The sequence below is a fragment of the Pelobates fuscus genome, chromosome 1 (genome assembly GCF_036172605.1).
Source record: "Pelobates fuscus isolate aPelFus1 chromosome 1, aPelFus1.pri, whole genome shotgun sequence".
Lineage (NCBI taxonomy): Eukaryota > Metazoa > Chordata > Amphibia > Anura > Pelobatidae > Pelobates > Pelobates fuscus.
The window spans coordinates 88,842,657-88,858,476 of NC_086317.1; the positions used below are offsets into that span (position 1 = coordinate 88,842,657).

Consider the following 15,820-nt stretch of genomic DNA (forward strand, 5'->3'; position numbering starts at 1 on the left):
AATCTCATGATGCTTCCTGTCATTTTAGACGAAACTGCCGAAATGCGTTCTAACTGAATGAGAACAGTATGTTAATGTGTTTTAGAACTAAATTCGGCACTTCGTTCGCATTGGAATTTCATTAGAATGAATTAAACTCCAATTCAATTTGTGCCGCGGCTGCATCTTGCAGCCGCTTAGTAGATGACTCCCTAATTCCCACGGTATCAGGGAGTTATCTACCAAAAGGCTGAAAGACCTAAATTGGTCTTTCAGCCACATTTACTAAGTAAAGATTACTTAGTATTAGTAAATGATCTGCCCCTCCTATACCGCGAGTAGGGGCATGTCTATTAAAAGGTTTTAAAAAAAAAAAAAAACACCTACCCGCCCGCGGGGATTGGGGCAATAATACAATAAATGACGGGGGGGGGGGGAGGTTCTACTGTGCGGTGGGGGCCCTATATAAGAATGGCCACAACCCCTGCGCAGTGGGTGGGGGCCCTAAAAAAACTAAGGGGGGGGGGGGACGACACCTACTGTCCTCCCCCCGGCTCCCACCCCTGAAACTTGCCATTTGACGTCTTTTTTTCTAAAATCTTCATTTTTCAGCCCCAAAAAAGGCCAAATAAACAAATAAAAAGCCAGGAGGAGGACAGTAGCCCCCCCCCCCCTTATTGTTTTTAGGGCCCCCACCCACCACTCAGGGGTGGGGGTTGGAGGGGGAGAGGACAGTAGGTCCCCCTCCCTTATTGTTTTAGGGCCCCCACCCACCGCTCAAGGAGGACAGTAGGTCCGTCCCCCCACCATTCTTATATAGGGCCCCCACCCACTGCTCAGGGGTGGGAGGACAGTAGGTCCCCCCCCCCTCCTTATCCTTATTTAGGGTCCCCACCCGCCGTGCAGGGGTGGGGGCCCAGGGGGAGGACAGTAGGTGTGTGTTTCCCACCTTATTGTTATTTAGGCGGGTGGGGGCCAGATAGGTTTTTTTTTTTTTCTTTTTCTTTTTACAGTGAGCAGCCAAAGGCATATAGGTATAGCGAGTAGGGGCATTTGGGAGATTTTAATCTCCCTTATGATATTATGGGGGTCATATTTACCCCCATAGAGTGAGGGGTGATATGGGGGGGTTTAGAAAGTGGCGGGGAGCACTGCTCTCTGCCGCTTCTATCTTTGCGCCGGTAGCTCCCTCTTTGTAATAAACTGCACGAACAAACTAACACTGATATTCAGTGCTTGTTTGTTCGTCTTTTTTTTTTTTTTTTTTTTTTATTCAATAATACGTCTATCTGACGAATAAATGAATAGATGAAATTCCCGTTCACATGCCCAAGTGTTTAACTGGGCATGTGCAGTAATCTGTGCCATCTAGTGTGGGCAGATGTGTCCCACAGGTACTTCATCTACCCACACAAAGATGGCGGCGCCCTGAATATAGATCGGGGCAGAATATAAAGAATACAAAATAGGGGCATTTGGGGTGACTAGGGGGTCAGTTAGATGTAGTGGAGTCGGGAGGGGGGTTTAAAAAAAAAAAAAAAAACTGGATTCGGCCATGACAGTGCCGCTTTAATCTCATAAGCAGTTCACGAGCAAAAGTATTCACTAGAGTTTGAATTGGTTGGAATTCGGTAAATAAGCTGAAGGGAAAATTAGTTGCTTGGAATATTTTTCAGTTTGACTATTTTGGCCTAAATTTGTGTAATTTTTTAATTCTTGCCACTTCAAACTTGAATAACTCTGTATCCACAAAATGCATCAATGAAAAGTCTTTTATATTACCTCTGTTTGCGTAAGCACATGAAGTCATATTACCAATACAATATTTCAAAGCCATGATCATTTTTTTTCTTTTGCATAAAAGTCACAAGACACAGAACAGTGTTAGTTGTTTAATTTGATACAAATGTACATTATGCATATCTTTACAATGAACACCTATCACCAAGCTCTCTCACACTCAAGTCATTTGGAAAATTCTGTAGCAACAGGAAAAAAAAAAAAAAAAAAAATTCACTGAGAAAAAGCAGAAACAATAATAAAAAAAAAGCTTTAATGAAGACTCTAGTAGTGCAAGAGGTAACCAGTTATAAGAACACTGATTTAAAGGAAGCCTAGGTAAAGATGGAGAGGTGATAGTGCAGGCAATAAAATGTTAGGCTTTTATAGCACAATGTCAAATACCTTTACTTACTGTCTTTATAAATTCTCTCCCTAGCTGATTTTACATCTGGTATCCACATGCGTGATAGAAAACTGACAAGGAGCGGTTAACCATTTTATTAAACAATCCCTCTATTGAATTGAGGCTACCGTTTCAATCTCTACAGATTGGCATTAAAGGGCTAGTTTTATAAAGCAGAATAGAAAACTAAGATTGGAGGGAGAACTCTCCCCAGAAGCAACTGACTGCTCCTATTAAGCAATGCCAGTTACCAAAAAAAACACAAAACAAAAATCAGTGGAAAGAACAGATCAGATTATGGTAATACCACGCCAACGTGCCATTCATGCACAGAAGGAGAACACACAGCAGAGTTATGGTGTCAGAAAGAATGACACTAGAGGAAGGCCTAGTCTATTGCAGTCTATGAGCTTCGATTTGTGCTACTCTTTAGAGTAATGAGCTTAAAGTGGTTACACACCAAATACATAAAACAGTCTATGTTAATCCCCAAACCACCCCATCAACACAAAAAAAAAAAAGAGATGTTTGTTATATATTAGATATGTATATTTTTTATATACACATTGATTCCAGTGTAAGTTTAGTATAGGCCACATTCATTGTTCACACGTGACATAGCACTGCAGAGACTGGCTGTTTAGAGGGCCGAGAACCGCTATTGCTCCGGCTTATTGGAGGAAAGATGTTTTGCAACATGCCAGATTTGTGCTTCCCAAGGCTCACAGGCAACAGGGTAACGTAACTCGTGGATAAAGTAATAAGTGCTCTCTGTTCTGCCTTGTGGGTTTCAAGAATGGGTGCTTCACCTCTGCATGCGGCCGGCCATACTTTCCAGATTTCTTCCGTGAGTTGTATAGTCGTCAATTCTCAGCAATGTACAATGTCAAGAGAAACCAGGACTGGCAATCGATGATCAATAGGTTCTACTTCAGAGTTCACTTATTCCCAGCTGGAGGGAGGGAGGTAGCAGAACATGATTTAAAGGAACAGCCCCCTGCACAGCTACTTACTCAAAGTATTAGTACATGCATTTTGGGCTTGCAAATATAGCTATAGATGTGTCTATGCACATATATACTCAAATACACAGGCAACACATGTGGTTCTGGAGAATATATATTGAGTAATAGTCACCAAATCTAGAAAAGTTCAAGTATTTACCTCTGTTAAAAGGCAGAGGTGGCTCTCCTCTAAAATTTGCAGGAATTACAGAGATTTAGCAGTAAATGTGATCAAATAAAATTAACTAATGATAGTGTATGTTCTCTTTGGTCCTAATTATGAAATGCTGAGTTACAGCAGATACATGAATAACACAGAATAACTTCATCAGAAAAATGTGTAGTTCACACAACCATCTAGATTTTGATCTGACTTTTTTTTCTTCAAATTGATATGTGGCAAAGTTAAAAAAAAAAAAAAGTCCTTTTGGAGGGTTAACTATTAGTGTCATTCTCTACCAGATATTACAAACTATTAAAGATCTTAATATTCTGGGGTATGTGGATAGCTTAAGTTAACAAACTTTGCAATCACTGAACTGAAAATGGAATTTCGTAGCTATGCATTAGCCAAATAGAACTGTGCCTTTAAACTTTCTGCTCGCATACAGAACATTAGCATTTTATGCAGGAGTGTAGAAATTCAGATCCTGGTTTCATTCAAGACCATGAGGTACCCCAAATGGAGATTCCCCAGATAGCTGTGGTGTTCCATAAGAGTACAAAATAGGAACCGCACAGGGCTTGGACTCTTGAAAAGTGGAAGAGTTTTTTTTTGTTTTTTGGTTCCTATGTTGGTCACTGCTTTTTTTCTCGAGTGGTTATGGTAACCAGCTGTTTGGCCGCTTTAGCAATATCGTAAGCGCATTGGATGACTTGCTGAGTGAGGAGTTGGTAGTCCACTGAGGCTCCTGGCTCTGGTGGAACAGTTTTACGGCATTCGCTCTGGAGTCGATACGCACTTGCATTTAGTAACCGCAGGGATGAACGAACGGTTTCCAGTGCTGGCTTCTACCAGAGGAAAAAAGAAAGCAAATTTAACAAAATATATATATTAAAAACACCAATATACACACACACTGAACGCTAGCAGCTAGCCTAGTACAACTGAGATAGCAGGACAGTATTTTGGTTTTCAGCCTACTCAACCAGTAAGTGTCTGTGCATGTTCATTCATCACACTAACTAGTACTAAAAGACTGTCATAAAAATATAATTATGATATTACTATATAAAACACTATAAATACTAAAATATAATGCTATAGTGTTAACACTATATAGTGTTGCGCCCCCCCTTAGTAAGTAGTTTACTAATCTTATTTCCAGAGCCGCATGGGTCCACCCACGCGGGCCACGCACTGATCCGCCTCCTTGCCTGGAGACGCTGAGCATCAGTGTTGCACAGTGTGCAGTGGAGGTGTCCCTCGGGAGCAATGTAAACACTGCCTTTCCTCCTGAAAAAGGCTGCAGGAACAGGCTATACTCACCAGAACAACTACATTAGGCTGTAATTATTCTGGTGACTATAGTGTCTCTTTAAAGCAATCCTTAAAGGGAAACAAATATACAACTTTAGCTTTTTAAAAAGAGCTTAAAACTCAATCTGTACATTGTGCGTGCAGTTTTTCTAGCAAGTGTACAGATCTCTCTCGATTCCTCAGCAGACACTGAATGTTGAGGAATTGAGTGACAAAACGAATGCTTCTAAAGTCATAGTCAAAGTATTTTAGACTGTACTACTTGTATATGTAACTTTATTTAATTGTTCACTTACTTTGGGGAAGAGTGATGCCATTTCTGTTACTGCTGAGTGAATCTTCTCAGAGCAAGGAACAAAACTGTATAAAACGAAAAAGAAAAGTGAGACTAGTTACCCAACAAGAATGCGATGCGAGAGATACAGTACCCTTAAGAGAGATATTAAAGACTGAACTATGTAAATGTGGAACACTGACCTCACACACATTCACACTAAGAGAAGAAAAATGACTAACTTTAGATATCGATTAAGCAACAGAAGCTCAGAATTTCCCCCTGGGCCAAATGAGAAACAAAAACTTAAACTGAACATTGATTTTCTGCAGTTATGTTGTCTGGAGTCAGAGGTGAACCCGGGTCATTTGCCACCTGGAGTGGAATTGTTTGGTGGAACTTTCATCTTTACCATGAATTAAAAATTGTGTCCCCAATTTGTCTTTGCACCCTCCTCACAGCCTTGTGTTCATCTCCTGACACCCTTTGTGTGTCTTTCCCAACTTTTACCGCTTCACCCTATAATGTTTTCCCTAGACCCCTCTCTTACCCCATATCGTTCTCTAAACACCTCTTCTATTAACCCTTGTGTCTCTCTTAGCACCCTTCTTACTCTCAGTTTGTGCCTTAGAGGACCACTATAGTGCCAGGAAAACACTTGTTTTCCTGTCACTATAGTGCCCTGAGGGTGCCCTCACCCTCAGGGTCCCACTCCCGTGGCGCTGAAGGGGTTAATCCCTTACCTTTTTTCCAGCGCCGAGGGGACTCTCCTCCTCTTTCCCCGTCATCGGGTGAATGCGCATGCGCGGCAAGAGCCACGCGCGCATTCAGCCAGTCTCATAGGAAAGCATTCTCACTGTGAAAATCACAGTGAGAAGCGCGGAAGCACCTCTAGCGGCTGTCAATGAGACAGCCACTAGAGGCTGGATTAACCCTAAAGTAAACATAGCAGTTTCTCTGAAACTGCTATGTTTACAGCAAAAAGGGTTAAACCTAGCTGGACCAGGCACCCAGACCACTTTATTAAGCTGAAGTAGTCTGGGTGCCTATAGTGGTCCTTTAACTCTAACTGTATTTTTTTTTTTTTACAATCTTTATTTGCAAAAATGATCAACATTGTACAGAAGTTGGTAAAAAAAATAGTTAAGTGCTGTAAAGAGACACTGATGAGAAATTAAGTAGTTTTACAGGTCTTTTACCAAACATTGATCATAGGCATGACAAGGGAGGCATACTTGTTATGGTTAAATGCCCATGCCTGGTATCACCCTACATTGGGGTGGGTATGGTCTCCTTTTCACTCCTTGCAGCGAGCATGTGCTCCCAAGCTATGCTTTATTCCTATGCAGGGTTTTGGGGTAAGTAAGTCACTCTGGCTAAGTTGGACGATATGATAAAGTTAATGTAGAGGAAATAAGAATACCAAGATTGAAATGTCACGAAAAAGAAAAGTACGAAAAAAAAAAGAATGGGTAAAGGGGCTGGTAGGGGGGAGTGGTCGTGGTTAAGAAGTGTGTGCATCGTATGTTTAAGCTAGTAACCTAGACAAGTACGGAATCCAAGGTGACCAAGTGGCTGTGGATTTTTCAGTCATCAGGTTGGCGGAAACATTTGCCAATTCACTTGTGTGTCTTAACCTTAGGCAGCCGTGAGCAGAGTTTAGTGACTGTCATATCCCCACCATTTGCACTCTCTACATGCTGCTCGCAGCTCCATGTCAGGCCGGGCAGAGGAACATGAAGGTCGTTTGCTGCTACCATGATTCAAGGAATTACTATTGCAGGAGAGAGGTGCTCTATCACTCTTTTCAATGTGAGTACATCATTACAATGTAAAAATAGCTGGATGTAAACCTGAATTGGAAGCACCACATCATGTCAACCACGTTGAATAAAGCTAAATTAACATGTCACAATTATCAATGTTAATTTTATTTAAGCTGAACCACATTGATTGGTTGAGGATGCAGAAAGCAGGTGAGCATTGCGCTCTCAGCAAATCATTGTCATCCAGGTTGTATGAAACAGATATTGATAATGTGGAGGTGATACCAGTATCATTAATGCAGCCAACATGGGGCGATCCTTTAGTGTCAGAAATTATCAAACAATTTTTAATCATTTGTTTTATTGAACCATAGGATGGAATTTTAGGGAATCTAGGGACTCTAGGCTTTCTTCCAGGTGAGGCAATAGAGTAAAAATAACTACATTCTGGCTTTAGATTGTAAGATAAAATCAGGCCAGTGGGGCGGGGCCGGGCTGCCAGGCTGAACAGCAGCAGAACATCATGGCTCCTGGCCTGGGCCCAGGAAAATGGCTAAAAAACAGCACACAAACTGCCATAAAGCTGGATTGCTCGACATATAATTGGAGAGAAACTCATAAGCCATCCGAAGATACCAAACTGAAACAAATAATGAAATGGGAACACCGAGTTTACTAAAGCGGGCCTACAAGCCATAAAGAGCCTGAACGAGTGAGGCACCTGAAGGCACACGGATAATAACCCAACAAGCCAGAGTAGACGGATTCCCAGCTACAGTTCCTCCACAGAGGACAAAGACATAAGGGGCAGCCCGGCCCCGCTCCCCCCCCCGGCCGGTGGGGGTAATCCCGGCCACATGGGGAAGACACACTCCAGGGCGGGAGATACCGCATGGAGACTACGCCGATCCCCTAAACAGGCACAGGCCACCAGACCGGGGCCCGCCTGAAGACTTACCCCAAAGGAGGGGGACCGCAGAGGACTTAATTCGCGAGGACCACTCTATGCACAGGCCTAGTATGATGAAAGAAAGACACGAAGGGGACTACTAACCGCTCAAAGGGCTGGCAGGTGCGGAACATGCGGCCACAGAAGACGCCGGCAGATACGTGGATTCTCCGACTGCCTGTCCACCGACGGAGTGCCGGCCCGGACTAACCGAGTATGTGGAGGTCCTCGGGGAGTCTAGTCCCTGGCGCTGTGAGTCCTGTGGATCGGGAGGGCGTGGGCCCTCCGGCGGACCGGTGGCCGCGAGAGACGGGGGCTGACACTCCACGGAAGCTTGAAAGGTGCTGGGGAGGTGCAGGGGGCGCTCAGACCCTAGGTGTGGGGGTCCTGTGGACGGTCCCTGGCCCTGAGTGCCCACAGGGCCACAGAGAGCCCAACTGGTGGACTGTGACTGGCCTTGGGAGGACGGGTGGAAGCCCAGTGCACTGGGGCCGTATTGTTTCTGTGCCATGGAAGGCCCGGATCAGACCATTATAAAGTCCCCAACCACGGACGCTATGCTTGTGACTAGTTTATATTTCATAGGTCCTTACAAGTTTTTTTTATATTTATGCATGTTACCACTGATAGTTTTAGATTAAGTAAGCTAACCTGGTATGGAGCAATTAGCCAACCTGTATGCATATAGTAGATGTACATATTGGCTTTTCACTGTAATTGCTGACTATATTTTCGTTATAAATTTGCAAGGTAACATTGACCATTTGACCTTAAAGCAGTGCTTGTATTTAAAAGTAAAATACAGTTTAACCTACATTTACTGCTTTTTTATACGCTGTCAAACCAAGAAAAGATAGATTATTGTTAGCGTCACTAATACATGTTAGATGATTGCTGTTAATTAACCAGTCTAAAACATGCTGCCTTACCGGGCATTGTTTGTTTTAAAGTGAATACCTATTTGCTTAGTGATACATGCCTCTGAAGTATTATTGCAATGCAAATGAGCTGTCTCGCTAACACAAATATATGCTGCCCATATTTTGCAGCTGATTGCAGCGTTATCCGATTAAAACTGCAGTACAGCCGCTTACCACTGCATACTTGCTACTCAGGTAGCTCCATTATCTTAATCCTAATTAAGCTTTTTTTTTTTCTGTCAGTCTTATGGATATAGTTTCTTCGGTTTTATCCGAAGCAAAAAATAATCTCGCAAAGTTACTGCATACTTAATTCATTTGCCTGCATGCTTATTTAATTACATAGTAGACTACTTATGCGGAAAGCGCCATCACACGCATAGATGGACATAGGAATGGCCCAGATAACTAAATAACCTACATAATGCGTCATTATGCCTGTTAAATGCCTTTGTCTTATTTATTGCAGGTCTCATCTGACTTATATGCCTCTGCGCAGGCAACCAAATGCTCTTTTTCGCAATTCAAAAAATGTCTGCCTACGTTTCGTTGCGACTTTAATAAACATATTTAAAATCAGGCCAGTTTGTCACTTAATTTTAGAGTGTATGCTGTTACAATCCTTGTAAGTATTCAAACACTTTCACAAAAATGGCAGCAGATATACATAGAACTTCATGTAGCTAGTTTCTAGAATCTAAATTTTCACAAGCTCATCAGGTTTCGAGAGTCAGGGCTTTAACTGTTGTTTTCTATAGTGAGAAAAATTAATTCTAGCATTCTGACATACAGAAAATCAAAGTAGTCAATGTTGGAGGACTGCAAATTTAAAAAAAACGGACAAAAAACACCCGTATCCAATAGGCCTAGTGACAATGCAATAATATTATTATTTACCAGGGAAAGTGTTGATGTATGACGATGTGGGAATATGAGCCCATAAACCTCCTTTTGCCATTTACTACATGCCAGAAAAAAATCACATTAAATCACCTGTCGTGCTTGAACTCCTGGGCAGCTCTCAGCAGTTCCTGAATGTTTTTGGTCACTTGTTCTGTCCGGAGGATCACATCCTCTGTGCTAGGTAGTGTGGGGTCCAACTCCAACTCCACATCTTCATTCTCTGCATGGATATCCTCATCTCTTGATAAGTCCAGATACTTCCTTCCATCCAACCTAAAATGAGCAGAAACAGATGGTTCTAACTAGACAGTGACACAAAATGTGGCCTCTTTTTCTAAACTTCATCTTAATTAGAATTTTCTTGTGCTTGACATTTTAAAGGGCTCCCCTTCTACCCAGAAGACTAGAGTGTTTGGAACAAATTAACTCATCTGCAGTGAGTTACTAAGGTTGAATGCCTTGCATTGGACTTGCGGTCAGATGCCTTGCAGACAATTAATCAACAAGTACCCTATACTTTTCCCACTGATTATGCTGTTTTTCTGAATGCAGTCTGAAAGAATTTCAAATTCTATAGTGTTGTCACCAGGATGTAATCACATGCAAGCTAAAATCTTCAGTAGTAGATATCATTATTTATACATCTGCTAGCAACCTTTGGTTATAGCAATGATCAAAACGTATACATGGGATAAAATTGTTAAATGTGCATCTTAAAGGTTTACTCCAACCACCATGATGGGAGGAGTCTGAATGTGCAGTGTTTCAGCATGTTGAGGCCTGAACGGGTTTCTCTAAGATTTTGACCCTTCTCAAAGTTCTCATATTCTGTTTATGTTGCAATGCATTTGTTTGGGTTCTGCTTGATGTAAAAGATTAATCCAGACGTGGACCCTGTACTCACTGTGCCTAGAGGGGCATCAGTTACACCTAGCTGACAAGGCCCGAATAAGGCCAATAGGTTCATCAGGGGTTGCTGTATCCCTCGTGCAGATGTACTTGCCAGCATTTCAGTTTTGGACTGCTCTCATGGGTGAGATTAGTCTGATCTAGAAATGGTACAGGTTCCCTTTGTAATGACACACGTGAGCAAAAACCTGTTGAGACCTGAGTGGGAATTAACCGAAGCTACTGAGTTTCTCTAAGCTTTTGCCCGTCGTCAGAGTTCTTTTATTCTGTTTTTGTTACATCCAGATATATTTTTAATTGCATGCAGGGGAGAAAGTTGCTTAATGTCAATTCTGTACATAAATTATGTCTGTCATCATTGCACAATGCAAGCTGGCGACAGACGTAACTGCTTCTTCCTTGAAGGCTGAAGAAGCTCTTGTCTCGACCGTCTCCCCTCCTTCCTACACAGAGGGAAGCCCTCCCACCTCCCAATCCCATTTTTCCTTTTTTTTTTTTTTTTTTTAAATCCCTGCCCTCCAAGCCTATTATACCATCATCACTGAAAAAAGGTTGGAGAAATCCATTAAATAATAAGTCAATAATATGGTTCAGAATGGCTATACTGTAATTAGGATACACACAAGTTTGTTTACATACCCAGTGCCGGTGTCTGTACTTTGGGTGTTGTCATAGTCACTGTCTGTGCCACTGCCATGCCGATCCGCTTTGGTAGGCTGCAGAAAACACAATTGTTAATCTAATTCCCATCCAAATTCCCCATGCACTTAAAGGGACACTATAGGAATTAAACCAACTTTAGCTTAATGAAGCAGTATGGGTATACAGATCATGCCTCCTGTAGTCTCACTGCTCAGTTATCTGCTGTTTAGGAGGTAAATCATTTGTGTTTCTGTTTATGCAGCCATAGCCTCACCTCCCCTGGCTGTGACTCACACAGACAGCATGGGGGAAAAAAAATCAGTAGTTAACTCACTTTAGAAGATTTTATCTCCTACTCTGTAAATTGTACTTTATTCACACACACAGGAGGCTCTTGCAGAGTCTATCAGTGTATTAACAGAGACTGAGATAAGACATTGTATGATTAGGGCTACATAAACAAAGTGATTTAACTTCTAAAGGCAGATAAGTGAACAGCGAGACTGCACAGACATGGTCTACACACCAAAACTGCTTCATTGAGCTAAAGTTGTTTTGATGCCTATATTGTCCCATTAATCATTAAGTAATTTATAGAGGGGAAAAACGGCTACTATGCAAGTTGTACAGAAAGGCCTGTACTGTTATCTTATATAATTATATAATTATCTTGACCGGAAATATGTCACTTTTTGTGTGGTTTACAGAAAAAAAATCCCCATTACGACAGATTTAAAAGGTGAACAAATTAAAAACACATGCTATCTAATATAGCTTTATCAATAAGGCTAAAACTAAAGGATAGCTTCAGACATGAATAAGAAGGAAGACGACGAATTTTGCAGACAAGCAAAGTATTAAATTAGTAAAGAATGATGCAGTGGCGTTGCTGGGGTGGGTTTGTTTAGTGACTGATGCTCTGAATGTAGCCCAGAACAAGCCCTGGTTTCGCTCAGGGTAAGGATTCCTATTTAAGTTTATTTTAATATTGGCAGTGGCTTCTATGTGCACGCAGGATTAAGCCCTGTTGACCTAGTACCATCATACATTTTTTTTCAATCCGTGAGTCGAAGAGTTCTGTGCACCTCCCTCTTCAAAGCCACTGTCACTACTCGGAGTATTGCTGTAATTGTGAGTACTGGGGGAGTGAATCATACTATGGCTTCATTCACGCCTTGGACCATGCACAGAGCTCTACAACATTTTTGGACAGGCTGATTAAGAAGAGAGCTTTGCTGTCTGACTCCTCTCTCATTATCCCCTCAAGGTGATAAGCCCCTTTGTTTGATAGAACTTTGGGGATTATTGATCTCTATGTGACTGAGTGGATGTATTCTCCTTTCTATACCTTTTCTTGTTTATATGTATTTGTATACATTGTAGCTACTTTGACATCTCTGCTGAGTTATAGAGTTATAGTTGCTGCTGTTTTTTCTTTAACAGCCTAGGGACAGGGCGAATTAAAATCACATTATACTTTTATATTATTTAGTTATTACACAGCACACAATTACTGTGAGTTTTATAAATGAGTGTGTCTCTTTATGAGATGAACAGGCAGGGGTGGATTCCGAATTTTTACTTTGGGTTCAAGGTACATTTGGAACAGAACAACGCCTCTGGAGTGAAAAATTGAGAGATTAGTTCAGTTCTACCCACAGCTAGCCATTTATCTATATTTCAACAAAAAAAAAACACCAAAAAACAATATCACTACATTTTGTGTTATAAACAACTTGGATCTATTATGTTTGCTTATTTTGATTGGAGCACGACTGTATTCAAGCTAAAAAACTAAATAATGAAAAAATATCAACATCAGGGCAGGTTATCCTTGTAAGACTCAACACTGTTTTAAAACATAAAAATAATAAAATTATCTTGCAGGACAATTACAGCTAGTTATATAACAGTTTATAACTGATTTAGCTCCTTACATAATTTGTCATCTGGCTATTTATTTTTAAATTGTTAAAGGTCAAAAGAAGTGACATTTCTGTTGCCAGCGATGATCATCCATATATCTACTTCCAACAAAACTTTCCCTCCCCAACATTGACATGATCCCAAATATCACAATAAAAAGTGAATACATAAGGAAAGGGAGGGTACATCACCATGTTCCGAGCAGTGTCCAGGGGTCCAGAGAACAGAGGGGAGGACAAAGGGGGGAAGGGCACAGAAGAGGCAGAGATGCCTTTCCGGATCTAAAACAGGAATGGGAGTGTCATGGGGCATGCAAACAAACACAAAGAGACCACCAAAACTCTATACTATATCACAAGATGTACATGGGATAATTATCAGGTTAATAACATAGAACACACACCTCCACCAATGCAACATTCAGACGGCTTTTGGTAAAACAAGGCAGACAGGACATAGACTGGGTAACTATTGTGGTCAGTATAGAGCAAGCACTAATATTAACAGGTAAAATTAATGCATACGATAAGGTTCCCAGAATTAATAAGGAGAACATTAAGATGTTTTACTCAAGTAAGGGAACACTGGTAGGGCGATAAACCGCTTTCCTGCTATTAAGTCAAGCAGTGGCTGTTTGACCATCACAATAAGAGATATGCTTAAAATATATTCATTGAGAATTGGTTATTTACTAGTCAGTAGTAAATAATTTACAGGAAGTTATATTAACAAAAAATAATAATTTGTACATTATATCATAAAAGGAGTGGTCTAAATATCTGCTGTCAACCGGAGCCTTTTTACCAAGGTATAGTTATATGTAAGGATTATAAGGATCCCATCCAACATTACTCAATGATTTGCCAAATACACAGAATACAGACTGGGAATGATTGACTGGAAAACTGTAGCCAGTTTATGGAATATCTGCCCTGCTTAACACAGATCTACTTACACAAGAGTATTCATTGTTTTACTGCTTTACCCCCCCAACAAAAAAAAATAGAACCATTTCACTAAAAAAAAAAAATATATTTTTTTTTATTGACACGGGTTGTTTATAGTATTAAGCCAAGAAACAGATTTTTTTTTTCTTTTGTGCCACTGGACGTTGTCCGAGATGAGGATGGCAAATTTATTGGAGATAAAAACCATGACATTGTAGATACACATTTGCATCTATAAAGCTTTGATAACTAGTTTGTGGAAATTAAATGATTTTCATGAAGGTTTTCTAATATGACGGGATCATCCAACTGGATCTTTGTAGAGATACCACACCATCAGCTTCCTATTTATCAAGCTCAGTACCAAGGAGGATGAGGTTAACCCTGAGGTTGAGGGTTAGCCTCAGGGTAGCAAGAAGGATGAGGTGAACGGATTTAACAGATTGTTGTAAAGCCGAAATCTCATGAGACTATACCTTCTATTGTACTGCTCATAAGATGTACTCTAGGTTAGACTATATCTTCCTCCGATTAAGCCACTTATATCTTTTAAACACTACTGAGATTGGTGTAAAGACATGGTCGGACCAATGTTTGGTTATTATCGCAATACATTCTCCTTTGAGCCACCCTAAAGATAGAATATGGAGTCTAAATGGTCCATTCAAACTGGAGGCACTCTGTTAAAAACTATATTCTAGAAAGAACCTTGTTTATACCTCCACTGAAATCTCAACTGGCTACCCTTTTGGGGAGCACATAAGGCAGTTATAGACAGTTGTAAAGTTTTTATTTTATTTTTTATTTGACAAGGATCAGGGGAAGTGCTCTCTTATACAACAAATACATATTTTAAAAAGATAACAAAAATCCTTATTACATATAGTGAGCTACAAGGCCAGAGAGCTCAACTGAATACTCGCCAGACCCTAAAACGCTTTCAAATCAATTGGCAGGTCTATGAATAATCAATAAGTCAAGCTGTTTGCTAAACTATTCAGAAAAAATAAAGGATGACAGGGGAGGTGCAGTCATGATCCTGATAGATATTCTCTGTTCCAAAAAGATTACCGTACTCAGATTTGTAGAAGGTTAAAGAACATGAACATTTAAATTCTCATACACATCCAATATAGAATACCCGAGTAGACATATCACAAATCAACTTACACAAGCTGATATCTGCAATAATATTTCCCTTTCTAGGGTGCTTATATTAAGGAATCCTAAACTGGGAAAACACCTGGTTATATATACACAACATTATATGTGTAAGTTACCAAAGTTTGTATGGTTCTGTCATTCAAGCACAGGCGGTAGGTAACCCAATTCACCAAAATGATTTCTTATCCTATGAATAGTTATGTCCCACACTTGGTATATATGTGATATGTGTGTATGTAGATATACGCACAAACACATGCACATAAAATAAATAAAAAAACAAGGGAACACAGTTCAAATGCTTGACATGTCTCCCTGTTCTTGAAAGTGAGTGGATCACCATGAAACAAACAATTGCCATTTTCAGGGGTGATGTCAAGCAGGAAGTGGACAGAGTTAAATGCCACTTTGTCCAATCCAGGGATTCCTGTGCTGCCCCCCATTCCATTAACAAGCTATCAGAACTGCAGATTTCAAGGTAGTTAATCCTTTCACGTCAGCTGAATCAGGAAAAACAGATAGTTGACACCGTTTTCTCCTGGGTGACTATACTAGGTAAATATGACAATGCACCTCCATATCTGCTAGTACCCATCTTCAAAGTGAAATATAAAAGTAATGAGTCAGAATAACTGAAATACATAATCTCACTTAAAGGGACACTTACGACCCCCCTGAAAAGTGTGTGCTTTTTGTTCTTCTTTCATTTTACTAAAAGTGTAGAATTCAATAGAAATTGGCATTTTTATAAATTAAAGGGACACTCTTTAAT

The 15,820-nt window shown here is 40.6% G+C and overlaps 2 protein-coding genes across 5 annotated transcripts in view; one reads left to right on the top strand and one right to left on the bottom strand.

The window, feature by feature from the left end:
* The window catches only part of TP53I13 (tumor protein p53 inducible protein 13), a 34,975-nt gene that overhangs the window by 17,122 nt on the left and 2,033 nt on the right, over nt 1-15,820 (top strand). The gene's annotated exons all lie outside the window — the stretch shown is intronic.
* Nucleotides 1,859-15,820, bottom strand: part of GIT1 (GIT ArfGAP 1) — a 164,080-nt gene continuing 150,118 nt past the window's right edge. For 3 of the 4 annotated variants that reach the window (XM_063450007.1, XM_063450006.1, XM_063450005.1), the window contains 5 exons: nt 13,129-13,218; nt 11,009-11,085; nt 9,551-9,733; nt 4,945-5,008; nt 1,859-4,179 (listed from right to left, as the gene is read on the bottom strand). In XM_063450007.1, coding sequence (XP_063306077.1) covers nt 3,967-4,179; nt 4,945-5,008; nt 9,551-9,733; nt 11,009-11,085; nt 13,129-13,218 — 627 coding nt within the window. In that variant the 3' untranslated portion in view covers nt 1,859-3,966. The remainder of the gene's footprint in view (nt 4,180-4,944; nt 5,009-9,550; nt 9,734-11,008; nt 11,086-13,128; nt 13,219-15,820) is intronic. The other variant, XM_063450008.1, reaches the window with a different exon arrangement.